Genomic DNA, 23627 nt, shown 5'->3' on the forward strand with positions numbered 1-23627 from the left:
TTTTGGGTCACAAACCCTGGACAAGCTTTGGATGAGTTTTGTAGAGGATACCTCACCTCTGATAGATAAGTCTCCATCCTAAACTACGTTTATTATCAACACAGAGTAAACTCTGGCATTTAGATATCACCTTTGATTCGATGAGAATAAACAGGTAGATGGTTACAGATAACTCCAGTAGTAGCTTAGAAACACGCTCTTTGTATTCTTTAGATCTATATCATGACTAGGTCACCAAGTAAACCCTTCCCTCAAACGGTGACAAAACACCACTCTGCTCTTTTCCAGTATGTGTTGACATGATAGGCACCAACTTGACATCCTTCCCATCGGTAACACCAAGCTCTTCTCCCGTCAGAGTACTCAATGTCTTCTCCTCAGAAGTAAAGTTCAGAACAACAACAACCTTGGAGCCGTCAACCTGGGACTCCTTAACAAAAGCATAAACGTCAGGGTCCTCCCTTCGGATAAGCTTGTAGTCACCATAGACCAGAAGATCAGAAAATTCCTTTCGGAAGTGCAATGCTTTCTTCCAAAATGATAGCACGCTGTGTGGATCTTCCAGCTGAGATGCGACGTTGATATCTCGTGACAGAGGATGAGCTTGCATCCAGGGTTCCTTGACAGGCTGTCCTGCCTTCTCAGCTGCTTCTGAGAAGCCTCCGTACTTGGTATCACCCCAGCAAATAGGGATGCGAGCATGATCTCGAGCCAAGTGTTGAAGAGCATTGAAAGCCTTGTCAATCTGTTCATCCTCATTCGATCTCTCCTTGACCAAATCGAGGAACTGGTAACTCTCGATATCGACGTAGTTCTCCAATGGATAACTCTCCTTTGGTGCATTGACGGACCCGATTTCTTGTCCTTGGTAGACATATTGCGTACCACTCAAACAAGACTGCAGCAAGGCAAGAAGTTTAGCTCCTGCGGTCCGGTACTGTGGACTGTCGTTTGTGAATCGTGACACGGAACGTGCTTGATCATGATTCTCCATAAACACAGTTGTCCAAGCATCCGTTCCCTGAATCAGACTCTGTGTTCGACCAACAGCGTCTTTCAGCTGAGGAAGGGTATAATTCTTGGGTGTCGTCTCGTATTTATGCGTCTTTCCGAAACCGATATCCACAACGTCGAATTGGAATACCATGTTGAGTTGTTTTTCTTTAGCGCTGACGTATCGAAGGACTTTCTCTAGGTCTGGAGTATGAGGAAGTTCTCCGACTGTGATGGCTCCGTAACGCTCAAGGACCTCGTTCATCTCGCCGAGAAACTCGTGCATTCGGGGCCCGTTGCAGTAGAGAAGACCAGCAGGTTGGTATTTGGCTTTCGGGTCGGTGATGGGAGCGTCGGGGAAGTCTTGGAGTTTAGAGTACATGTTGACGGTATCGACTCTGAAGCCATCAACGCCCCTGTCGAGCCAAAACTCCATTGACGAAGCATAAATGGCTCGACGGGTATCTGGATTCTCCCAATTGAGATCGGGCTGTTCCTTTGCAAACAGATGTAAATAATACTCTCCACTTGTCTCATCCCACTCCCAAACACTACCGCCACCGAAATTGGAGCGCCAGTTGTTCGGGGGGAGACGTTGACCATCTGGAGAGTACTTGGCAGGTCTCCAAATGTACCAATCACGCTTAGGGCTATCTTTGCTGAGTCTTGACTCTTCAAACCAAGCATGTTTGTCTGAGGTATGGTTAATCACAAGATCAAGCATAATCTTCATGCCCTTCTCGTGCGTCTTGCGGATCAACTCTTCCATGTCCTGGAGAGTACCGTATGGAGCGTAGACATCTTCGTAGTTGGAGATATCATAGCCCATATCGACCTGCGGGCTGTCGTACATGGGACATACCCAGATAACATCAACGCCTAAGCTAGCGATGTAGTCTAGCTTGGATATGATGCCTTGGAGATCACCCATGCCATCGCCGTTGGAGTCGCAGAATGATGCAGGGTAGATTTGGTAGATGATGGCCTGCTTCCACCATTGCTTTGAACGTTTGCTGACAGTCATTGTGACGAAATGAAATAAATGAAATTGAGAAACTTGGTTAGTGGTTTTTTGAGAATGATATGAGATGGATTTAAATACCATCTGATGGTAATTCACCCGCAATCATCTTCCCCAGACCGTGATTCTCTATTCCCCGCACCATTCGGTCGGCCCGACGAGATATTTCCGCCTGTAATGCAACCATCCATGTCTCAGGGTCAATGGTGGGTGTCTTAGACTCTCACATCATTGGTCCAATCTCGGACCGACAAGATTGTTGAGTGATGATTGGCCCTTGGCCGGTCCGACGAGAACTTCAAAGTCTAATCCCTCATCTTAATCTCTCAATGGTTCGAGAGCATCTGCTGATCTCCGCCACTTTGGTCTCCCAACGCCAATGCTCGGTCCGATGAGCGAACCCCAGATTTACATGATTGTCTCCCCATGGGGGAGGAGACACAAGGGATAGACCTCCACTGCGGAACGATGTCCTGCTTCTCCTCCCCCATAGAGACTTGGAGAAAACCACCAAATGTGGCTTGACCCCCGGCCCGACATGGCTTCATTTCCCTCGAGATTCTAGACCACTCTGGTCTAGCACCGGTCTAATCACGGCCAACCCCGCGAAAGCAGTCCCTTTGCGCTAGCAGTTGGTCCAAACTTTGCAACGAGATCTTGTTTTTCCAATCATTTTCGCTTCTTGACAGCTTCAACTCTCTGATCCATTGCAACTATAAGATGTCGCGTGTCGCTCGCTAAAACTACATCCAGATCATCATCACTCTCATCTCATCTTCTCTGCACTACTACTCTCAATCTTCATCATGTCTCCTGATTCCAAGGTTGACAATGGCATCGCCCCTGTCGCGGTGCCAGTTGACGAGAACGTCGCTCATGAAGCTGCCGCTGCTACTGAAGCCGAGCACAACATGGGCTTGATGGAGTCTTTCAAGCTCTACAAGAAAGCTTGTCTCTGGTCCATCTTTCTCTCCCTCTGCATCATCATGGAGGGTTTCGATGTTGTCCTTCTCAACAACCTCTTCGCCTATCCTCCGTTCCAGAAGAAGTTTGGTGTCCAGCAGCCTGATGGTAGCTATCAATTGACAGCTGCTTGGCAATCTGGTCTCTCCAACGGAACTCTCTGCGGTCAAATCATCGGTCTCTTCATCAACGGTATCATCGCTGATCGCTTCGGTTATCGCAAGACACTCATTGGTGCTCTTATCGGCTGCATCGGTTTCATCTTCATCATCTTCTTCTCCGAGACTCTGGTTCAGCTTCTCATTGGAGAGATCTTCATCGGTATTCCCTGGGGTGTCTTCCAGACTCTCACCACCACCTACGCCTCTGAAGTCTGCCCTACTCATCTCCGCGCTTATCTCACCACCTACGTCAACCTCTGCTGGGTTCTCGGCCAGTTCATTGCCTCTGGTGTTCTCAGGGCCATGGTCACCCGCAATGACGAGTTGGGATACAAGATTCCCTTTGCTCTCCAGTGGATGTGGCCTGTTCCTCTCATCATCGGAATCTACCTCGCTCCCGAGTCTCCCTGGTGGCTCGTCCGTCGCGGCCGCATCGAAGAGGCCAAGATCTCCCTCGAGCGTCTCACCGTCCGCAACAGCAACGTCGACTTCAAGCCCGATGAGACAATCTCCATGATGGTTCACACCAACGAGATGGAAAAGGAAGCTCAGGCCGGTACTTCGTACTTTGATCTCTTCAAGGGTGTCAGTCTTCGCCGAACTGAGATTGTCTGTGTTACCTGGATGATTCAGACTCTCTGCGGTGCTACCTTTATGGGTTACTCCACCTACTTCTACCAGCAGGCCGGCATGGCTGTCGAGAACAGCTTCTCCATGTCTCTTGGCCAGTACGCCATTGGTGCTGTCGGCACTGTCTTTTCCTGGTTCCTCATGGGTTGGTTCGGTCGTCGAACCCTCTACCTCTATGGACAGCTTGCTATGTGTGTCTTCCTTTTGACCATCGGCTGTGTCGCCTTTGCTGGCCGTGACAACGTCGCCGCTCAATGGACCATCGGGTCTCTCCTTCTCATCTACACCTTCACCTATGATTCCACCGTCGGACCCGTCTGCTACTCTCTCGTCGCCGAGTTGTCCTCCACTCGTCTCCGAACCAAGACCGTCGTCCTCGCCCGAAACACATATAACATTGTCGGAATCATGACCAACATCATCACTCCTCGCATGTTGAACCCTTCTGCTTGGAACTGGGGTGCCAAGGCTGGTTTCTTTTGGGCTGGAACCTGCTTCCTTTGTGCTGTCTGGACCTATTTCCGTCTTCCTGAGCCCAAGGGCCGAACTTATGGTGAGCTCGATGTTCTCTTTGAGCGTGGAGTTCCTGCTCGCCAGTTCAAGACTACTGAGGTTGAGCGTCTCGATGCCGAGTTTCAGACTGGAAAGGAAAAGGCTACTACTGTGTACGTTGAGAAGGTGAACAGCGGTGCTTCTTAGATGGTTCAGTGGAATGAGAAATTGTCAATGGAGTGTTGGTCAGCGGTAGTTTGCTAGTATGAGATAACAGATGAATTAATCGTTCAATATGCCTTGTACCATATTCTGTGACGTATCAAATTCCGGAGCTACCCCAGTAATTACTCCAGTTGAGGCTTGGCTCTAGTCTTCAGCTCGCTTGGATGTGGCGATGTGGGGTGATAACCAACAAACTTCATTAGCGTGATAAATCTCGTGCCTCTCGACTCCGCATTTCGTCTCGATCGCTTCATTCCTCAATCAATCAACAATGAGCGGAAGAATCTCAAAAGCTTGCGATCCATGTCGCGTTCGCAAGGTCAAATGCAACGGCTCAGTCCCTTGTTCACAATGTGGCCATCTCAACCTGGCATGCGTCTACTCCGCTGCGACATCCAAGCGAAGACCAACTGTACGAGGGCGATTGGTAGCGCAGATACGGGAGGGGACAAGGCCAGATGATGCAAGATCCAATTCGGCTTCTCCACAGACTGATGATCCTTCGCCTGTCGCCTATAGTTCTATACCCACGAGCATTGGATCGGCATATTCTTCAGACTTTTTTCTCAACCTCTTACTCGACTATGAACGCGTTGTTTTTCCAGTCAACCCAATTGTTCTGCCTTCAGAAATTGTGGCTGCAATTGAGGGGATGGATCAAAGCTTTGAGGATGCTGCGCTTGTATACGCATACGCTGCTGTTACCATCAACCTGACACAGACATCATGGGATTCAGAGGGCGAAGCACCTGTCAGAATCACAGAGCTCATGAATCTGAGCTTCAAAGCGCATAGACAATCCGAGATGGGAGTCGGGATTCTTGGGAGGTTACCAGTGACTGTCAAACGCATTGTAACATGTGTATTCCTGGAGATCTGTCTCATGGCGTTCAAGCGATTCGACCGCAGCTTTGTCATTCTTCGGGAAGCTATTGCAATGATTCAAATGCTCGACTTGGATCGATACAAGGATGCTTCACTAACCGACCACGAATTAGCAACGCGACAGCGTCTATACTGCGAGATTTCCATCCACGAACGTTTCCTCACTGTAGTCGCCGGTCATCCTGCTATTCTTCCCTCATTGAACCCGAGTGTTCCCGCAACAGATCACGAACTTCCTCCCCACGTCAACGAAGGCTTCAATCGGCTGATTGAGCTGTTTCACGTCCTGGATGATACGTTTTTGGCTCACTGGAGAGCTCAACAGGATCCACAGTCCGCGGCTCCCGAGATGACTGCTGCATGGATCGAGCATAAACAAGCTCAACTTGACCAGAATGAGATTGATGCTGCGGATACTGATAACGCGTTGGTATCTGAAGGCTGGGGTTTGACGGAGCTTCAGCATGTTGACCTCTTTATTACCCGGTTATGGATGAGAATTCTGGTATGGCAGCTTGCATTATCTCAAGGTCTTTTGCAATCTGCACCACCGCAGAACTCTCACGAGGGTTTTTCGATGCATTTTCCCGCACAGCGATTGTCGACTCAACTTCGGAATGTGGTTCTTCGATTAGAGAGGGTTGAGAGTATTGGCCTACATGGATCAGGGATTCTGCAAAAGTTATTTGAGATCACAAGTACTGTGGCTGATGTGTTGGCGTTGCCGATTGGCCCTGGAGAAGAACAAGATGCTGAAGCGAGAGTTGAGGACTTTTTGTTTCTTGTCACGTTTCTTTTGAGCTTTGATAGGATTCATCAGAATCAGAGGGAGTACTTGAAGGAGAAGTTGAGTGCACTTCGGAGGGAACAATCAGGGTTTCAGAATCTGGCTACATATAATCCGGATGGCCGGGGCGATCAGGGGCAGCAATAGCATGCAGTTGAATATAGGAATACCAGTTGACACTGTCAATTGATGCTTTGTATGAAGATACTGCTTGAATGATCATGACCTGAGTCTCGGGGGTTAATGCTGAGCCAATCTCGGATATGCACCAATCACAAATGAGAGCTATTTCTTTCAAGGTGTACGTCACGATCTGAAGAAGTAAATCACACGCCAAAATGAACATAAGGGACCCAATGTAATGGCCTGGTCTCGTCGTCATCACACGCAATAATATCTCTCGGCAATCTGTCGTGCCTTCGATCTCCGTTACTTGCACTCCCGCTGCATGTCTCGTCTTCTGCGAAAGGAAATCCCGATTTTATCGGCATGTTGAGCCAACGATCTCGGAGTTGTCGAGTTGCGTTGTGCAGCCCCTGACATACCGATTCATCTGTCATGAATCCATCCCTTATACCTTCATACGTGATCCTCGCCATGTCTACACATAGTTCATCATTAACCTCCCATAGGGTACCAACGACATGCCGAAAGCCTGCCAACTGGCAGGCGCTGATCAGATGGATGCTCTCGTCGACGAATCTCTTGTCCTTGATCCGGCCGGTTCCACACGCAGAGAGGTAAGCAAGAAAAGGCAAGTGCTTACGGAGGTTCATCTCTAGGAGGTTAGCTACTGTAAGTGGGTTTTCCTTTCCATCTTCTAGAAGCAGACGGCTTCTCATTGGATCGTGACCATCTGTATGGCCATGACCAGCGAAATGAAATACCTTGCATTGCGGCAAGTGTGTTATGATGTCATGTTTGTGCTGTCCTGGCTCAATAGGTTCCAGATGCATCGTTTTGACCAAGTCACGGATCATCTCTATCTCTCTGGCTGCGAAAGGAAGACTGGTCTGTTCTGGCGTATGCTCCATAGCGACGAGAAGCGCCCGGGACGGGGCTGGCGATGCAGCTTCTCCACGACGACGCCGTCGGCTCTGTATGATTGTCTTGATAGATGAGCTGTATGACGACATGACCCTATCCAGCACGCTGGCAGATTCGGCGGACGCATCGTTGTGGCGCCCGGCGGCATGAAGCGGGAACTTGGTCATGATGCCCGTAGCAACCCACCATATGCGCGGCCATTTCCCGAGCGACGGGTCGTGACGGTGAGTGAAGCCCAAGGCGTCCAGGATCGGATGGGCGACCGCGTCCCAAAGCCATTCCAGGGTTTCGGCCTTCCCAGGGTCACAGTCCCGCGCTGTTTTCTCCATATCCTTGGGCAACTGCACGGACCGTATCTGGTGCTGCTCCACGAGTATCGCATCGCAGCGGTACTCGCTGGTATTAATGACGACGATGGGACCGCACCTCGCAGCAGCCTTCAATTCTGCTTCGCTCGGGGCAGCCAAGAAGTCCTCAAACCCGGGCTGTCTTTGAATCTCGGTAATCAGCTCGTCGAGTTTGTTGCCCGCGTCGTAGCGCCGAGTCGCTCGAGCCTGCTGACTGGAACCGCCGTGTTCGTCCGAGTGAAAGGTGTTACGCGCGACCGGAGGGTCTAGCTCGTCTCGAAGGTCGACAAATCGCTTTGCAAGTTCGGGGCAACTATGTTGTAGCTCTATGACATCCGTCCGCATCTCCTCGAGCGCCGTCGCAAGCACTCCCCGACCCTGCTCGAGGAATTTCAGCGCAACAGTTGGGCCTCTACCAGCATTCAAAGCCGCCGCTGCGGCATTGGAAGCTAGGCCGACGACCTGGCCGAGCAGATGCTGTTTGTCGGGGTTTTCGAGAGATCGCGCAGTCAATTTTGGCAAGAGACTGACGGCAACTTCTAAAGCGTCGCATACTTGTTGCCAGTCCGAAGTGGTGGCACAGATCTGAAGAACTGCTATACCACCTGCTATGCGATCGATGGGGAGATAGTTCGGCTCGCGGAGGGCTGATTGGAACTGAGAGAGGGCCCCTTCGTGGTCCGCCGATTCGCCTGTTATCGCGTACCTGTGGTCGAGGCCGGTGCCGAGATTGATGAGAAACCTGGCCCTATCGGGGTGACTCTCTGGCGTCGTGTTGACCGCTTCTTGCAAAACTCGGATAGCCTCGTCAAGATCGGTCTTTGCTTTCTCTCTTGTGTATCTTTCCAAGAGCCAAATCCCCAGGTTATTCAGATATACAGGTCTTTTTGTGTGAACACTTGGTATTGCACTAACTGCTCCACTGGCCGCTTCGATAATATTGCTGAGATCTGACATCGAGCCCGTGCCCCCCCTAGAGTATCTGTCGCCTAGTCGAATTGCAAGGCCGTTCAGATACATTGCCCTGTTAGGGTGACCACCTGGAGCCATGCCGGCTGCTTCCCGTGCGACTTGGATAGCTTCCTCGAGGTCAGCCGTTTTGTTCATCCGGGTGTACATATCGCCAAGGGCGGCTCCAAGATTATGCAAAAACAGCGCCCTATTTAGGCTGCTCTGCGGTGTCATCTCAACCGCTCGCCTTGTCATCTGGATGGTGCTTTCAAGGTCGACTATCGCGTTGACCGAGGTATATCTGGCTGCTAGTCGGACCCCGAGGTTATTTAAGAATGCAGCCTTGCCTAAGTGGTTCTCTGGCATCATATCAACTGCTTGTTGCAGAATGCGGATAGATTCATCCAGATAACTTATTATCCCTTCCACGTCATATCTGTCCCCAAATCGGTTTCCAAGGCTGAGCAAGCACATAGCTTGCGTGACGGAATTGGCCGGTGACATGCTGATCGCCTGCTGTATGGCTTCAATGGCGTTATCAATGTCCGCGGTGGATCCTGTCCTCGAATATCTTTCCCCAAGTCGATTCCCCAAGTTACATAGGTATGTCACCTTGTCTGTTATTGTTTGTGTTGTGTTGATTGCTTCCTGGGTAACTCGAATGGCTTCTCCAAGGTCTGCTGTGGTGTCTGCCCTCAAGTAACCCTCACTGAGACGAACGCCAAGGTTGTTTAGCCAACTGGCTCGGTCTGGGTGGTCCGTCGTTACCGATTGGATCGCCTTTCGGATAAGTCGGAGACATTCCTCGAGATCAGTTGTTGCTCCTGTTTTCGAGTACTTGCGTCCAACTTGATTGCCAAGGTTGTGCATGTAAATCGCCCGGCTTGTCGAGTCTTCCGGGGTTAGGTCAAAGGCTAGCCTCAAGGCTAAAATGGCATTGTCAATATCTGAATCTGCGTTGGTTACGGAGTATAGGTCCCCAAGTGCCAGTCCTAGATTGTTTAAATACATTGGCCGGTCTGGGTCATGGAGTGGCGTTTTATCGACCGCGTTCTGCGCGACTCGGATGGACTCTTTGAGATCAGCCATTGCTCCTGTTCTTGAGTATTGGCGCCCTAGTTGAATAACTAGAGTATTCAAATATAGGACCCGATCTGGGGAGTCGTCTGGTGTTAAATTGATGGCATCTCGTATGACACCGAGGGCATTTTCAAGGTCGGCTTCCTCCCCTATTCTCGCATATCTATCCCCAAGACGAAGCGCAAGACTATTCAGATACATAGGCCGGTCCGAGTAGTCGTCTACAGCTGCATCAATGGCTTTCTGCGTGATTTCGATAGACTCGTCGAGATCAGCCATTCTGCTGGTCTGAGCATATTGGTCGGCGAGCGCAGTACCGAGATTGTTCATGTACATGGCTCTATCAGGATCATCGCTTGGGGTCACCTCTAAGACTTGTCGCATAATATGGATAGCGTCTTTGAGGTCAGTAATTTCTTCCCTCACGGAATATCTCTCCGCGAGTCTGATTCCGTAGTTACTCAAGCGCCCGGCCCTGTCTGGTGAGTCCACTGGTGTCATTTTGACAGCTTCCCTGCTAAGTTGGATGGCTTCTTCGAGATCGACTGCGTTTCCCGTTATCGAGAATCGGTCTCCGAGTGCGACTCCGAGCTCATCTAGGTAGGCAGCCCTGTCATGGTGATCCTGTGGCATCTGATCTAGCGCTCTTCTCGCGTCTCGGATCACTTCGTCGACCTCGTCAGTGTCAGACATTCTTCCTGGAGAGATACGGATGCCTGCTGGTGGAAAGGTTTCTTGTCCGATAGGGCTGACAAAATATGGAAGGACCTGATGCTAGATTACTTAATCACGCCTGTCCGATTTGATATTTCTAGAGGCTCGTACCTCTGCGGGGTCGTGAGACGCGAAAAGCTTGCAGCCAATGTGCTGGCTTGGGCGGTAACACACAGCTGTGGTGATGCCTAACTGTCAGACATTGAAGTCAAATTGTGTGTATTGCTTGATCCTCTCGCAAATGAAGGACCTTTGAGACCTTCTATCTTCAACCGGTTCCTTCTAGGACTTGAGTCCTAGAAAGTCCTAGATGAAAGTCCTACGGTCTAAGTTTGGGACTTCAAACTTTAATCCTGAAGTTGAGGGTGAAGGGTGAACCCTCAACATTCAACACTAATGCACGCGAGCCGTCATGATATGCGGAAATGGTCGGTAGAGGAAGAAGGGAAGTCTTGTCAGGAAGAGTCGCAAGTACATAAAAGACAAAGGGTCTAGGGCCAGCAGCCTATTTTCATCCTGTATAGACTACTAAGTTAGCGGCCTAGATCTACCATTGGTTTCTATCTTTTCTAAAAATAAAAAAAACTATAAAAATGCTACAATTCTGAAGGGCTGAGGCCGACTAGAGGCCTAGAGTTAAGTATGTTACCTCAGGTACTCAGACCTACTCACTAAGCGAACAGACGCGCGGAGTATATATAGCTCAGGCATGCTATTTGTCCACCACTTCGCAATCTCATCGCGCATCATAGCTATGGCTTGTCTTATTATAAAGACAAGGGTTAGAGGGAGATCAAGAGGCTCTTTAGAGCAGCCTTTCTTCGCGTACACATCTGCGACCTCATTTCCCTCAATTCCCATGTCCTGGGTACCAGCACGTACGCCGCATAATTTTACCAGGTCACAGAATTTGAGGAAGGGGTGTTAAACAAGGTAAAGGTTCTGTTTATCTGCAAAAGAAGCAACGCGATAGCTCTAGTCGCCGTCTATGTCATCTTTCGCCCAATCCTTCTCAATGATGCTCAAGGTTAGATAAGCCCATCAGTCAAGTGCCTCGATAACCTCACGAGCACCTCGAATACCGGATCTAATGGCCCCCTCCATATAACCTTTCCAGACAACAGAGGTCTCCGTCCCGATGAAGTGAATGTTCTTGAATGGATCACGAATAGACTTTCCAGCGCCAGTCAACAACCCAGGCTTCATCACAGGACCAGGTCCTCCCAAAAACCAAGGATCCTTTAGCCAGTCTTTCTCGATGATATTAATTGGCTTGGGGACGTTATCGACAACTGTACCGAAAGCGTCATTAAACTGCTTCAGCACTGTATCTTTGCGTTCTTTTGCAGAAAGCTGGGACCACTTTCGTCCGGGTTGGCCGACGTGGAAACAAGCGATGCTGTACTGCTTGTCCTCTGGAACACAGGTATCTCGCGTAAACGAGACAAGACCATCCATAGATGTCAGTACTCCAGAGAGGTTGGCATTACGCCACCAGGGCTCGTCAAACACCAGAATGGACTTGGAGTAGTAGCCGAGTTCAGTAGAGTCACCAAGCTCTTTCTTCGCTGGTGGCAGGTGAGGTTCGAAGTCGATCTTGGGATAAAGAGATGTCGGGACCGAAAGGATGAGTTTCTTGGAGTGGTGTTTATGGCCGCTCTTCGTCTTGACGGTGCATCCCTTCTTATCCTGGATGACCTTGACCACGGGCGAGTTGAGTCTGATGTTCTTCTTGGAGAGCTTAGTGGCCAGCTTAGTTGCAAACCTCTCATTGCCTGGTCTGTTAGCTTGAGTTCATATGGAGACCTTGGACTCACCTTGACGATTACGCAAGTACTGCCCGCCATCCTTTCTGTCGGATGATATGTTTGCAAGACCAGTTCCGCTCTTGATATAATCAATGAGAAACAAAGCACTGAGCTCATCCGCTTCGACTCCAAGAAGATCCCGAGCCAACATTGTCACGAGAACCTCGGCAATTCCTTCACCGAATTCTTTACTAGCAAACTCCAGGGAAGTCATGGAGTCAAGCTTTGCAGCATCGGGCCCAAGGTGAGGATGTTCAAGGTTAGATCGATCAACATATTCTTGCAGCTTCGTCATGATTGACAGAATTTCAGCGAGTTGCTCATCCGTAAACTTCAAAGTTAGTCGAGTACATCAAGGCTCAAGTAAACTTACATCTCCAAATTGACCATAGGGAATGGCACGAGTAGTTCCATTCGACTGATCGAGTGACAGTCCTTCTGTTCTCTGGACGATAAGGTCGAAGCCGAATTCTTGGGCCAAGGCGTATATCTCTTTCTGACTGCTGTCATTTATCCATGCAGCGCCTAGATCGACTATTCCATCGCCTTTCGAAGAGCTTGGGACAGAGAGAGTTTTGCCTCCAACCCGATCATTGGCTTCAAGAACGATGTATGAGAGACCGGCTTTGTCAAGGTCTACAGTTGCTTGGAGGCCACTGAGACCAGCGCCTATAACAATAACGTCAACAAAGGGAGAAGGAATCATTGTAATAGTCTTCTAATTCTTGTTGGATTGAGTTTGTTTAATGTTTTACTGGGCTGTCTCTATATATACCTGGAACGATCATCTCGTCCATTGATTCCATCTGCATCGGAATGAATCCGCGAGCTGTATCATTGCCTCAATGACAAGAACGGTGGCCGCGGAAAATCTCTTGGCTATATCCAATTGTCCGCGGTTCCCGAATGCAAATCTCAGAGGTAGAGAATGCAAGTGATTATCATCAGATCATGACATCTCATGTCAGCACCTCGCTCTTTTGTCCCTTTTAGGAATATGGTGCAGTGGATCTGCCTGTGCGATGACACTAACCAAATATCTCCATGTAACCGATACGCCAATTACAGACTGCGAATAAGAGGTCTGGATAACGTTAAAACAAGCTTATATGCCAATACACGCCTGGGTACAATAATTCCCGACGCGTTGAAGCTGTGCTTTGAGTTGTGATGCAACATGCATTCTATTTCAATGTTACTTTAAAAGACAGCAGTGTCTACAGGATTTAGATGTCCCTATCCAGCAGACAGAAGCTTTGGCAGGTTGAGGACGTAAGTTTACAAATAAAGAATGACTATCAGTACATTAAACACCATACGACTTTGTCTTGTCTCAGCATGTGCGGATCATCATCCATCAGGTATTCTCTTACCCTGCATCGCTCCATCACGCGGGTAAATGATTAGTGTCAGGACCCCTGTTAGGTGGGTGACGTAGAGCCGACCCAAGGCGCATACAGATGGCACAGTAATTATGCGGTTCAAGAGTCGAATGAATTAAACGACGTGTCTAATATTTGCATTTAACTTCCTATCAAAGACTCTACTGCTGCACCTTAGGCAACCTTGGAGATCTTGAATCCACCAGGCAATCTAGTCTGGAATATTCCCTTGGGATCGTACTTCTTGGCAACCTTGCGAATATACTCAACATTCTTAGGACCATAAGTAGAAAGAGGGTCTTGTGTAAAGTCGGCGTAGTTGAGATACTCCCAATCGACAGCAGCGCCCTGGTCGATACTGTATTGCTTCATAGTCTTGCGGAAGCGAACCATACGCTCACGAGCAATCTTCTCTTGCTCGACGCCATTGATCATCAGCTGTACTTGGAACATGACGGCGTTATCCTTCTCGCGATCAAGACCAACAACGTTGCCGCCTCGTTCGAGGGAGTGCTTGGAGAAGATGGTGGGGATGGCTTGGAAGATGGCGTGGCAGATAAAGTCGCCGTCAGGTGATTGAGCCTTCCAATCACTGACGAATTGCTTGTGCAACTCCAGAGCTTTCTTGTACAGGGCGAGATCGTTCTTGAAGGTGATGGCGAACCAGACGTTGCTAATGGGATCAGTCTTGGTCAACAAGAGGGTCAACAGCTACTTACCGATAGCCAGCAACTAGCTCAAGCTCAATCGTCATGTTGCGGTGGGTATCCTTGCGCAAGTTGGACGACTCATAAGGAATCTTCCAGAACTCGTCTAGCGCCTTTGGAGCCACAGCACCAGTTGTATCTTCGTATGACACCGTGATACCGATCTTTCCAGCCTGAGGAGTGTAACTCCAGAAAGGAATAACAGATCCATCTTGGTAGTTGACAATATTATCAGTCCAGTCTTTGTAGGCTTGGACATGCGCGTCGGTGGTTTCTTCGGCCGAGTAGGTGACTAGGCCACCCCAGAGGAGAGGAGCGTCGAAGGCCTGGACGTCGAAGCGGGTGACGATACCGAAGTTGGCTGAGCCGCCTTTGAGAGCCTTCCATAGGTCGGGGTTGTTGTCCTTGTTGGCATTGACGATGCGTCTTGTGAAACGTTAGCATACGTCGTTATGGGGTGCAGATACATACCCGTCACCGAGGACAACCTCAAAGTTGACAACCTGGTCACAGCCGAATCCACGACGGGCAGTATAAAAGGTATTGCCACCTCCAGTCAAGAAGCCAGCGACACCGACAGTCGATGTGCGACCGCCAGCAGCAGTAGCACCATACGGCTCAAGAGCCCCATAGACATCTCGCCAAATGGAACCAGCCTGGATCTGAGCAACCTTTGTGTTCTTGACATACGTGGTCTTGTTCAACAATCCTATGCATGGTTAGCTGTTTCGTGTTAAACCAATCGCAAAAGAAACTTACCCATGTCAATAGTGACACCATCGTTAACTGCAAGCAATTAGACAAACTCAATCAAGCGAGCATCTGGACTCACTGTTATTCGCTGCCCAAACGGTGTGTCCACCACTTCGAATCGCGAAATTACACTTTGTATCAGATGTCAAAGTCTTGATAATCGTAGATACATCCTTGGCACTCTCAGGCTGAACAATACAATAAGGCTGCAGCTGCGACGACACAGAAAAGTACGACTCAGTGCGGGTCTTGTAGCCGTTACTATCGGGGTAGTAAACGTGCTTCAAACCCTTTGCCTCAAGTGAGGCACACTGAAACGCGAAAGGTCAGTGACATCTCCTGAATGCGACAGAAATAGCTTACGCAAGTCTCCATGGCTACAGCGGGTGAAGCTGCGAGGAGGGCTGATGCCCAAGCCAAGACTGATGTGCTCGTCTTCATGATTGCGATGAAACGGAATATGATGTTACCTTGGGAGAGAAGATCTGAGAGGACAAGTCTGTGCGGGAACTTGGGTACCTTTTGTTGATGGTCAAGATCGTCTTGTACAGATACGACTGAGGAACTTCCGGGTCAAGATCCTTGTTCATAGGGAAAAATCACGCAGATGGAGTCGAATGCTTGAGGGGAGGAGGGATGCGATTGGTTGGTCAGAAGGATTGGAGGTTGGATTTGGTAAGGGATCCATGGCATTATTCTCGATTATGCATGTTGGTTGATCCTGCATAGCTGATCTTTAGTCGTTTTCGGCGATGACCCCGGGATTATCATGGTTCATCCTACAGGTGAGCAAGGTAAAGACGGTAAGGCATCCAGCCAGACAGTATGAAATACCATGTACGAGACGGAGTCGGTTGGTACAGGTTATCTGATCACCAGTGCTTAGATCACTTCACAGCCAACTCAACAGATTATTTCCAGTACGACTTAGATTGACGAGATGTTAGTGCTAAATCAAGCTTAAACGCACAATCGATGTCACGCTTTTGCCCTGAAAGCTAGCTCAAAGTCTGTGTTGACTGTGGATTGACGAGCCTCTAAATAGATACAGCCCAAAGTCTCGGTGAACTCAAGGCGAAGGTTTTCAGGGGAACCATTCTTCCCTTAATCAGCGGCACATGCGAACGACTCTACATCCTGCAACCCTCAGGGGATATTACCCGAACGTTATATCGGCAGTTGGGGCTGACGGTTCGTTCTCAACCGTAAAAGGCGGGGATTCATGACGATCCTTTGATCCCGAGTCATGACCCTTGTTCATATCCCGTTACAGAGCGGAATCACCGTGAGAACAGACCAGCTAAAGCCTGTCTTTTCTCTCAAGCCTAGACTTGTTACGGAAGGCCGGGATAACTAATCCTCTCTACCCGGACGGCCCGTCAAGTTTGACGTTTTATTTTTCCTCTAATCTCGCCTGACGATTCCCCAATAATTAAGGTTCAACCCCAGTAACCTTTTGTCGTCTCTTTTCTCACGGATTGACACATGAATTTTGTAGGAAATATAACGAATTTACCCCTTTGCGTAGTGATCATCAAATCACGTTCAGCTGTATATCAGTAGACGATGTGACTTTGGAGATTTTTAAGACTTGATGCCCAGTTGACACCTAACGGTTTTGCGCCTCATCCTTTTCCATTTCACCCCGTCATGTCGTTCTAAGTTGCACTACGCGAGAATAAACTCTCGGCCGATTCAAAGCTTGCTACGATGTCGTTTCCTGTCGTCAATGGTGTTGAGGTTGCAGTGCCGCCTCCAAATGGGTACAGAGTTGACTTTGAGAACCCAGAGACTGATGCGTCGATGGTGAGGAATGCGTATTGGATTTTTGGACTGGAGTTTGCTATAGCGACGGCGTTTTTGGGGCAGCGGATGTATACGAATGCAGTGATTTTGCGAAAGTTCTTGATTGACGACTGTAAGTTTACCATCTTGCCTGCATGGAACCCTCCTAACTCTTTACAGATTTAATTCTTTTCGCTTGGGTACGAGAACCGGTCTGCTTCAAAGACACTTACTGATCATTTAGGTCCTTTCTATTGCGGCTCAATCATGTCTTCTCAACGCATACAGTCGCAAACTACTCGGCGTTCATGCATGGGAGATGCCAATCGACAGCAACACCGAGTCTGCACTACTAGTCATGTGTACGACACTGACATACATCCCGACGACAATTCTCTCGAAACTGACGCTCTGCTTCTTCTACTACCGCCTCTCGCCGTCTCTATGGTATCAATACTCGGTCTATTTCACCGGATTCCTCTGCACAGCTAGTCTCGTGGGTATCTGGTTCAGTGTTCTGTTTGCATGCAAGCCCATCGCTGCAGGATGGGATGTTAGGATGTCAGTTGGGGCTACCTGCATCAATCGTCCTCCCATCTACATCACCCAGGCTGCCTTTGGTTGCATCACTGATGTGATGCTGCTGGTGTTACCCATTCCAACTGTCATCGGTCTACAAATGTCTACTCGACAAAAGCTTGGTCTCGTCGGCCTATTTGCCATCGGTTCCATCACTCTCATCACGTCCATTGTCCGGCTGGTCCTGCTGTTGCCGAGCCTGTCAAATCCCGACCAAAGTTGGTCATTGGCGGAAGGTTGTCTCTGGGTGTAAGTCCCCAGTCTCCTTCGATAGAACATCTCTGACACAAACAGTATCATCGAAGCCAACCTTCTCATCATGTGCGGCTCCCTCCCAACACTGCGTGTCTTTCTCAAGAACGTCGCCCCTCGAGTCCTCGGCGACAAAAGCACACGTAAAGGCAGTGAAGAACAGAGTGGAAGCGCCAACTTTGGTCTCCATACCTTTGGCGGTTCTAATGGTCCACGACGCAAGTTCGACACGCTCGTGGAGCTGGAACATGATACTCACTTCAACAGAGTAAGCTTACGACCTGAAGGGATGGGTAAGACGGATGTCAACGTCTATAGCGGTAGATCGGATGAGTCTCTGGAAAATAACCCAACGGGGGATAATGATAGTGAGGACGGGATACTGCAGACGCGTACTACGACTGTTCAGTATACGAATATGTAGCTTACGATGGTAGAAACACTGAAATAATAGTAATCGAGTTCGACTCTTGATTGATTTGGCTTATGTAAAGTAGGTGCTTGTCCTTATCTGGTTGGCGGGTCGACCTTAAATTAGCAACCCGAAGTGGGGAAGGGATTAGAAGCTGAGACAACTCAACTCCAACAAATGTTCACAGCACAATCTATTCAACATGTCCAACAAGCGCATTGAGATCGACCCTGAGGGCGATACTCTCGTCATTCTTCCAATCATGAAGGATTCCTCCCAATCTGAGACTCCAGACACTCCCATTGAGAAGCATTTCCTCTGTTCCAAGAAATACCTGACCCTTGCATCTCGCCGTGTAGCAAAGCTCTTCTCCAGTTAATTCAAAGAGGCTTCAATAGAGACAGATGGCCTTTATCACTGGAAATTCGAAGGCATCTTCAACGATGAGGCATTTGAGCTTGTCTTGAAGATCATCCATGGCAAAACACGTGGAGTACCCCACGCGCAAGCTAGATCTACTAGCCGGCATTGCGACGATCGTTGACGATCTAGAATGTCATGCGGCTGTAGCGTTTTTCAGTACGAACTGGCTCTTTGGTCGGCTGCACGGGAGTGAAGAGATTAGGGGCAAAGCATTGGCTCAACTTCTCCTCGCTTCCTTTGTTTTTGAGCATGCAGCACTTTTTGAGACTTATACCAAGATGGCTATAGATACAGCGAAGATGTCGTAGCGACATATGAATTGCCAATCCGGGCGGACGTTTCCGGTACGTTAGCCAGTCAAGATACATGACCTCAACTAACAATCAAGGCCAAATTGGAAGCACCAGAACGGACATTTTGCAGCGTCTTATCGATGTTTTGGAGAATCTTCAGACCAAGATCCTTGAAGCCAAAGTGGGCTGCAATGAAGCATGCCGAGCTATGCTACTGGGGAGTTTATTGCAAGGAATGAAGAAGTCGGGCATCTACCCACGCCCTTCATTGCCATTCCCTGAGCTATCCCTCGACGTTCTTCTCGCGTCGTTAACAAACGTGCAGTCACCAGCATATTTCGGACCGCAAAGCCAAGGTCCTGTCATCAATTATTCTGGCAGATAGAATCTTGATCCTACATCTACGACCCTCGTGGCTGGAGGTCTTTGTGGGTATCAATCTGATCTTGTCCAGGGTCAGCCCAAACCTACACAAGCTGGGACCAATACTGCTTCTGGATCAACACCTCAGCGTACTGCCGGCTTGAGTGGCCCCCCTCAGTCTTCCAGGAGTCTTTTTGGTGCCCCTACTGCTCCTCAGAGCACCAATACTTCTCGAGCGCCTTTCAACTTCAGTGGCCCCTCTCATTCTTCCGGTAATCTCTTTGGTACATCTACTGTGCCTCAGAATATTATTAGTCCTCGAGAATCTTCCCAGTCTGGAACTGGTGGTTTGTTTGGTGGTAAGGCTAGTTCCAATGCTGTTCCTAATCCTCCAACGGCAGAAAGCCCAGAACAGCCTGGAACTCTTGTTAAGCATAACTATCGCCTGAAGGATCTTATTGGGCCCTTGATAATGGCAGCCGAAAAGGAAATCACAGGGCTGAAACTTGCAGACTTCCCTCGACCGTAGTGGTAAAAGGGTAGAATGGTTATGTAGAGGGTTCAGAGAGGGAAAAAATAAAAGCTAGCTATCGCTTATTACGAATTCTAGTTTCCATTGACCTTTTTCCAGGATTCCCTGCTAGAGACTCTGTTCCACCAGGAACTGATGTTTTGACGCTGCTCAAATGCAGGTCCCTCGCCAACTTGGTGAAGCATATGTACAGCCGGCATGTAGAATGCATCCACAATAGTAAACTCAGCGCCGCCAAGATAGTCCTGAGTAGCAAGAATCTTCTCAAGGACGTCAAGCTTAGCGTGAAGCTTCGTGACACTGCTCTTGGTAGTAATCTCATCCGAAGGAATACCCATGGCCCTGCAAAAGTTAGCGGAGTGATGATTGATAGTGCACTAGAACATACGGGTTGAAGAGCTTCAGGAATAGAACTTGAAGCGCGATATCAAAGACTTGGGAGTATTCCACCGACGCAAACTGCTCAAAAAGAGCCCAGCCCTCAACATCATCAGCGGCTGGAAGAAGGTCATTGCCCTGCCCACGGTATTTAGAAGCAAGATAGCGGGAGATGGCTCTGGACTCTACAGCGAGTTAGATTCTAGCAGTGGCTGTATGGTCAGTGTGTGAGTGCGTACCATAGAGACGGAGTGAACCATCTTCGAGAGCAGGAATCTGGCCAAACGGCATAATCTCTTGATAAGGTGGTTGCTAGTATCGAGTTAGAAGTCAAGAGAACTGTAGCTATTGAGAAGAAGTACCTTTTGTTCTCCAGCCATGAAGTTCATAGTTATAGACTCATAGTCGATGTCTTTTTCTGTCAAGACGAGCAGAACTCGGCGGGTGCACAATGAATCTGGATGGCCGTAGAGCTTGAGAGTCATGATGAAATTGGGAGTACAAGTGATGGTTGATCTGTCTATTTTGGAGAAAGACTTCGGAACTGTGGAAAAGATACTGCAACTCCATTGCTAGACTTTTATAAGTCGGCGATGTGGCTGATCTCGCTTGGTATGAGCTTCATGTCTCTACGAGTACAGCTGACAAACCTGTCCAAAACAAAGGGCGAGTGCCCGGAGTTACTGTCGGCATTAGTCTCAATGATTGCTAATGTAAGAGTCTAGGCTAGCTCGTCAATGGTTGTGTTTGCAATCATGGACATTAATTTTGTCCGGCCACCTTCATGTGCTCAGGTGCTGTACAGTAGGTAGACCAACACCAATCCTCAAAAGGCTAGCTTTCCGTTATCTCGTTTTTCCAAGGCATAAGATGGGTGGGGCAATGATTAAAAAGAGGTAATAGAAACTGAAAATTCTTGGTAAGGGAAAAGGTTCGAGGGTTACAAGGCAGGTGAGCAGCTCGAATCTGAGCAGTTTCAGCATCGGACACGCGTGCCACGTACTCACGTTCATTGACTACGTGCCATCGTTTGAGATCACATGAATCGACGTGATCAATACAATATCGACAGTTATCTAGTTGCGGAGTTTGTGTGTATTACTGTACGACTAAGAAAACACGCCTCGGTGTCTTGACTAGTTGATGGCGTTAAAGGAAACAAGCTACAAGTGCAACCTTATTTCGTCTTCATGTGATACTAAGTTCTTTGTGGTGACTATAAACTCTCAGCCACAAGTCTCGACTGCAGATAACATATCTAGATCCTGCATGGAATACATGTTTTATTCACCCAACTGACTATAGGCAACTATCGTGTAAATGAGTTGTTGAACAACAGAAATCTATACCTATTCCTCTAGGCTGAAGTTCCTTTTATTGACAACCCCATATACTGAGCCTCTAGATTGACTTTCAGGGTTCAGATGTCGGGATTCTGTCGAAGGAACTCTTCCATCGAAGTAGTCTTGACATTCAGTTTATCGTTGTCAATGTTTTTGAGTGAATAAGTCCCATCGAGCTGAAACAGCTGGTAGAAAAGTCCAATGAAGCCATAATAGTCGTTATAGGGCTTTTGCTCCCTCATACTGTAGGCAAGTTTCCTGAGATCGTCGAGAGAACCCCGGTCTTTAAAGGTTATCTCAATACCTCTGACTTCTTTATAGATCTTTGCAAGCTCACGGGGCGAGTAGGCCCCAGAGTGCAGTTCCCAAAAGCCTCCCTCAGGGGCATCGTCACGCTCAATGACGGCGACAGAAAATTCAGCTGCGTCCTTCTCCGTGGTCAAGTCCCACTTCTCATGGCCAGTTCCCCAGATGTCGACAGTTTTATTCTCTGGATCCCATGGGCCATTATAGGCAGGAGAGAAGTTTCCATGACCAGGAACAGAGAAATAAACCTCGGTCAAACCCCCCGTCAAGAGCCAGATGGGCTTTATGGTTGAGGTCAGCTTGACCTGTTGATAAAAGGCAATGCATGCATCGTAACTTTGATGCATGCCAAGCTGAAGCTGTCTCCAGTCGCAATTCCAGCTGGCAGCGAGAAAGCGAGTAACACCAGCTCGCTCGGCGGCGCGTAGGAGGAGGAGCTGGGCATCCAGGTGCATCACAGGAGTTCCTGCATAGGCACAGATGACAGCGCCAACCCCGTTGCATGCTCGATCCAAAGCATCAATATCATAGTAATTCTGGATCTTGACGAAGCTCTCGAGATTCGAGCGCTGCTCATCGGTGAGCTTATCAGGAGATCGACCAAGACCTCTGACCTTGTGCCCACGAGAGGAAAGGCTGTCGATCAGATGCAGGCCAACATTGCCAGTAGCGCCAGTGACTAGAACAAGCATAGTGAAAGGTTTGAATGGTTGATGAAGGACATATAATGCGATGGTAGCAAACTAACTGCTATCTGATTCACAGGTCATCTTCTTATAGATGTATAGCGTGTATACGTTGTCAGCTCCGCTTTGAATATTAATCTTCAGGCAGCTTCAATATCTAGGATTAACATCTGACGTACGATTTAATGCATTGACAGCTAATCCATCAGTAAAACGTACCGTATGTCCAAACTGAGCTAGCGTTCCGTCAAGAAAAGCCACGATCTGTGAAGCTGACAAATGGAAGATCTGGAAACTCTCCGCCACTTATGATATTCCATTCGTCCGCCACTCCCCAGATCTACAGAGAGCGGAACGCTAGCTAGTTTGGGTTGAACAATTGAGCCCTTATTCCTGACTTTGCTCGCTACTTGGAGTGAATTCTACTCTTTTTCGCGTCATAGCCCCAGTATTGTTGTAAGAGGCGCAATACGCGGAGCCGGAGAAGCTCATGGTTTGCAAGACAGCTGAAATTAACTCACTGTGCAAACTTTATTCATCTTGGTATGTAGTGGACGGGTTCATCTAGTTCTGGAGGCTTCCATAAGTATAATGATATTGGTCATGGAGTTTTAATACGACAAGTTTGAGGAAGCCACCAAGTGGGCACTAAAGGAGAAAATTTGCAGCCCAAGGAATATCTATATAAGTCACTTTGATACACATCAGCATCAACAGTGACGCTCCATCAAGAACCACTCCAACCATCATATTTCCACACAATTCTCTTCTCTCATATTTCACAACCATGTCTCAAGCTCAAGAGCTCGTCCCGTACCATACTGTCACCCGCGACATTTACGCACCAATCGGCGAAGTCTGGGGTATCTTGGGAGGCTTTGGGGCAGAGAAGGCCTGGTATCCGGGATGCATCAAGCTCAGTCTCGAGGGCTTTGGCATCGGCAGCATCCGCAGATTCAGCTATGAGTATCCTGCTGGGCCACAAAAGGGAGAGCGATACGAGTTCTCCGAAGAGATGACCGAAGTCGACGCTTCGAATTACTCGATGACTTTCAGAGTGCGAAGACCTGATTACCCTGATATGATCGCGTTCGGAACAACTGCGCTGGAATACGTTAGCCCTAACAAGACTCGTTTCATTTGGAGCTCAAAGGGGAGTCCCCTGCCGGAAGAGTGGTTGAAGGGATTGAAGGAGGATCTGGAATTGCGATTCTCCGGGCTCATTGCGGCAATTGCACAACAGGTGGAATGATGATTGTCGGCTGAGTTGCCCTCAGAGTCAGTGCCATTGTATAGTTAGTGTGTTGGCTCAGTGTATCGATAACAGGA

The 23627-nt window shown here is 48.7% G+C and overlaps 12 protein-coding genes across 12 annotated transcripts; 5 read left to right on the plus strand and 7 right to left on the minus strand.

Annotated features, from left to right (window-relative positions):
- Window positions 1-226: 226 nt before the first annotated feature.
- BKA55DRAFT_546683 (glycoside hydrolase superfamily) lies at window positions 227-2017 on the minus strand (the record flags this gene model as incomplete). Its single annotated transcript, XM_046190945.1, has 1 exon — window positions 227-2017. One exon carries the CDS (start codon window positions 2015-2017, stop codon window positions 227-229), a length of 1791 nt encoding a protein of 596 aa, XP_046041616.1.
- A 386-nt stretch (window positions 2018-2403) lies between these two features.
- On the plus strand, window positions 2404-4628 carry BKA55DRAFT_585684 (general substrate transporter). The gene has a single exon (XM_046194487.1). The coding sequence runs from the start codon at window positions 2821-2823 to the stop codon at window positions 4465-4467; it is 1647 nt and encodes a 548-aa protein (XP_046041617.1). The 5' UTR covers window positions 2404-2820; the 3' UTR covers window positions 4468-4628.
- A 128-nt stretch (window positions 4629-4756) lies between these two features.
- BKA55DRAFT_529149 (uncharacterized protein) lies at window positions 4757-6304 on the plus strand (the record flags this gene model as incomplete). The annotated part of the gene is made up of 1 exon (XM_046189052.1): window positions 4757-6304. One exon carries the CDS (start codon window positions 4757-4759, stop codon window positions 6302-6304), a length of 1548 nt encoding a protein of 515 aa, XP_046041618.1.
- Window positions 6305-6483: 179 nt separating this feature from the next.
- Window positions 6484-10275, minus strand: BKA55DRAFT_529045 (CHAT domain-containing protein; the record flags this gene model as incomplete). Its single annotated transcript, XM_046189043.1, has 1 exon — window positions 6484-10275. One exon carries the CDS (start codon window positions 10273-10275, stop codon window positions 6484-6486), a length of 3792 nt encoding a protein of 1263 aa, XP_046041619.1.
- A 343-nt stretch (window positions 10276-10618) lies between these two features.
- BKA55DRAFT_585687 (uncharacterized protein) lies at window positions 10619-11270 on the minus strand. The gene is made up of 2 exons (XM_046194488.1): window positions 10980-11270; window positions 10619-10936 (listed from the first exon to the last, which is right to left on the minus strand). The coding sequence occupies exons 1-2, from the start codon at window positions 11155-11157 to the stop codon at window positions 10893-10895; spliced, it is 222 nt and encodes a 73-aa protein (XP_046041620.1). The 5' UTR covers window positions 11158-11270; the 3' UTR covers window positions 10619-10892.
- Window positions 11271-11337: 67 nt separating this feature from the next.
- On the minus strand, window positions 11338-12810 carry BKA55DRAFT_528971 (uncharacterized protein; the record flags this gene model as incomplete). Its single annotated transcript, XM_046189036.1, has 3 exons — window positions 11338-12076; window positions 12134-12435; window positions 12478-12810. The coding sequence occupies 3 exons, from the start codon at window positions 12808-12810 to the stop codon at window positions 11338-11340; spliced, it is 1374 nt and encodes a 457-aa protein (XP_046041621.1).
- Window positions 12811-13591: 781 nt separating this feature from the next.
- On the minus strand, window positions 13592-15581 carry BKA55DRAFT_668515 (uncharacterized protein). The gene is made up of 6 exons (XM_046197902.1): window positions 15310-15581; window positions 15026-15257; window positions 14953-14979; window positions 14665-14902; window positions 14206-14619; window positions 13592-14159 (listed from the first exon to the last, which is right to left on the minus strand). The coding sequence occupies exons 1-6, from the start codon at window positions 15385-15387 to the stop codon at window positions 13661-13663; spliced, it is 1488 nt and encodes a 495-aa protein (XP_046041622.1). The 5' UTR covers window positions 15388-15581; the 3' UTR covers window positions 13592-13660.
- An 861-nt stretch (window positions 15582-16442) lies between these two features.
- On the plus strand, window positions 16443-18022 carry BKA55DRAFT_585690 (uncharacterized protein). The gene is made up of 4 exons (XM_046194489.1): window positions 16443-16864; window positions 16912-16931; window positions 16976-17559; window positions 17605-18022. Exons 1-4 carry the CDS (start codon window positions 16657-16659, stop codon window positions 17984-17986), a joined length of 1194 nt encoding a protein of 397 aa, XP_046041623.1. The 5' UTR covers window positions 16443-16656; the 3' UTR covers window positions 17987-18022.
- Window positions 18023-18450: 428 nt separating this feature from the next.
- BKA55DRAFT_546690 (uncharacterized protein) lies at window positions 18451-19582 on the plus strand (the record flags this gene model as incomplete). The annotated part of the gene is made up of 4 exons (XM_046190946.1): window positions 18451-18553; window positions 18676-18741; window positions 18786-19009; window positions 19145-19582. 4 exons carry the CDS (start codon window positions 18451-18453, stop codon window positions 19580-19582), a joined length of 831 nt encoding a protein of 276 aa, XP_046041624.1.
- A 77-nt stretch (window positions 19583-19659) lies between these two features.
- BKA55DRAFT_546691 (putative glutathione-S-transferase theta, GST) lies at window positions 19660-20448 on the minus strand (the record flags this gene model as incomplete). The annotated part of the gene is made up of 4 exons (XM_046190947.1): window positions 19660-19927; window positions 19974-20148; window positions 20203-20275; window positions 20326-20448. 4 exons carry the CDS (start codon window positions 20446-20448, stop codon window positions 19660-19662), a joined length of 639 nt encoding a protein of 212 aa, XP_046041625.1.
- A 935-nt stretch (window positions 20449-21383) lies between these two features.
- BKA55DRAFT_529132 (uncharacterized protein) lies at window positions 21384-22304 on the minus strand (the record flags this gene model as incomplete). Its single annotated transcript, XM_046189050.1, has 1 exon — window positions 21384-22304. The coding sequence occupies one exon, from the start codon at window positions 22302-22304 to the stop codon at window positions 21384-21386; it is 921 nt and encodes a 306-aa protein (XP_046041626.1).
- Window positions 22305-23085: 781 nt separating this feature from the next.
- BKA55DRAFT_697985 (uncharacterized protein) lies at window positions 23086-23550 on the plus strand (the record flags this gene model as incomplete). Its single annotated transcript, XM_046200467.1, has 1 exon — window positions 23086-23550. The coding sequence occupies one exon, from the start codon at window positions 23086-23088 to the stop codon at window positions 23548-23550; it is 465 nt and encodes a 154-aa protein (XP_046041627.1).
- Between the last annotated feature and the right edge of the window lie 77 nt (window positions 23551-23627).

Source organism: Fusarium redolens, assembly GCF_020744475.1.
Source record: "Fusarium redolens strain MPI-CAGE-AT-0023 chromosome Unknown BKA55scaffold_31, whole genome shotgun sequence".
In the NCBI taxonomy this organism is placed as follows: Eukaryota; Fungi; Ascomycota; class Sordariomycetes; order Hypocreales; family Nectriaceae; genus Fusarium; species Fusarium redolens.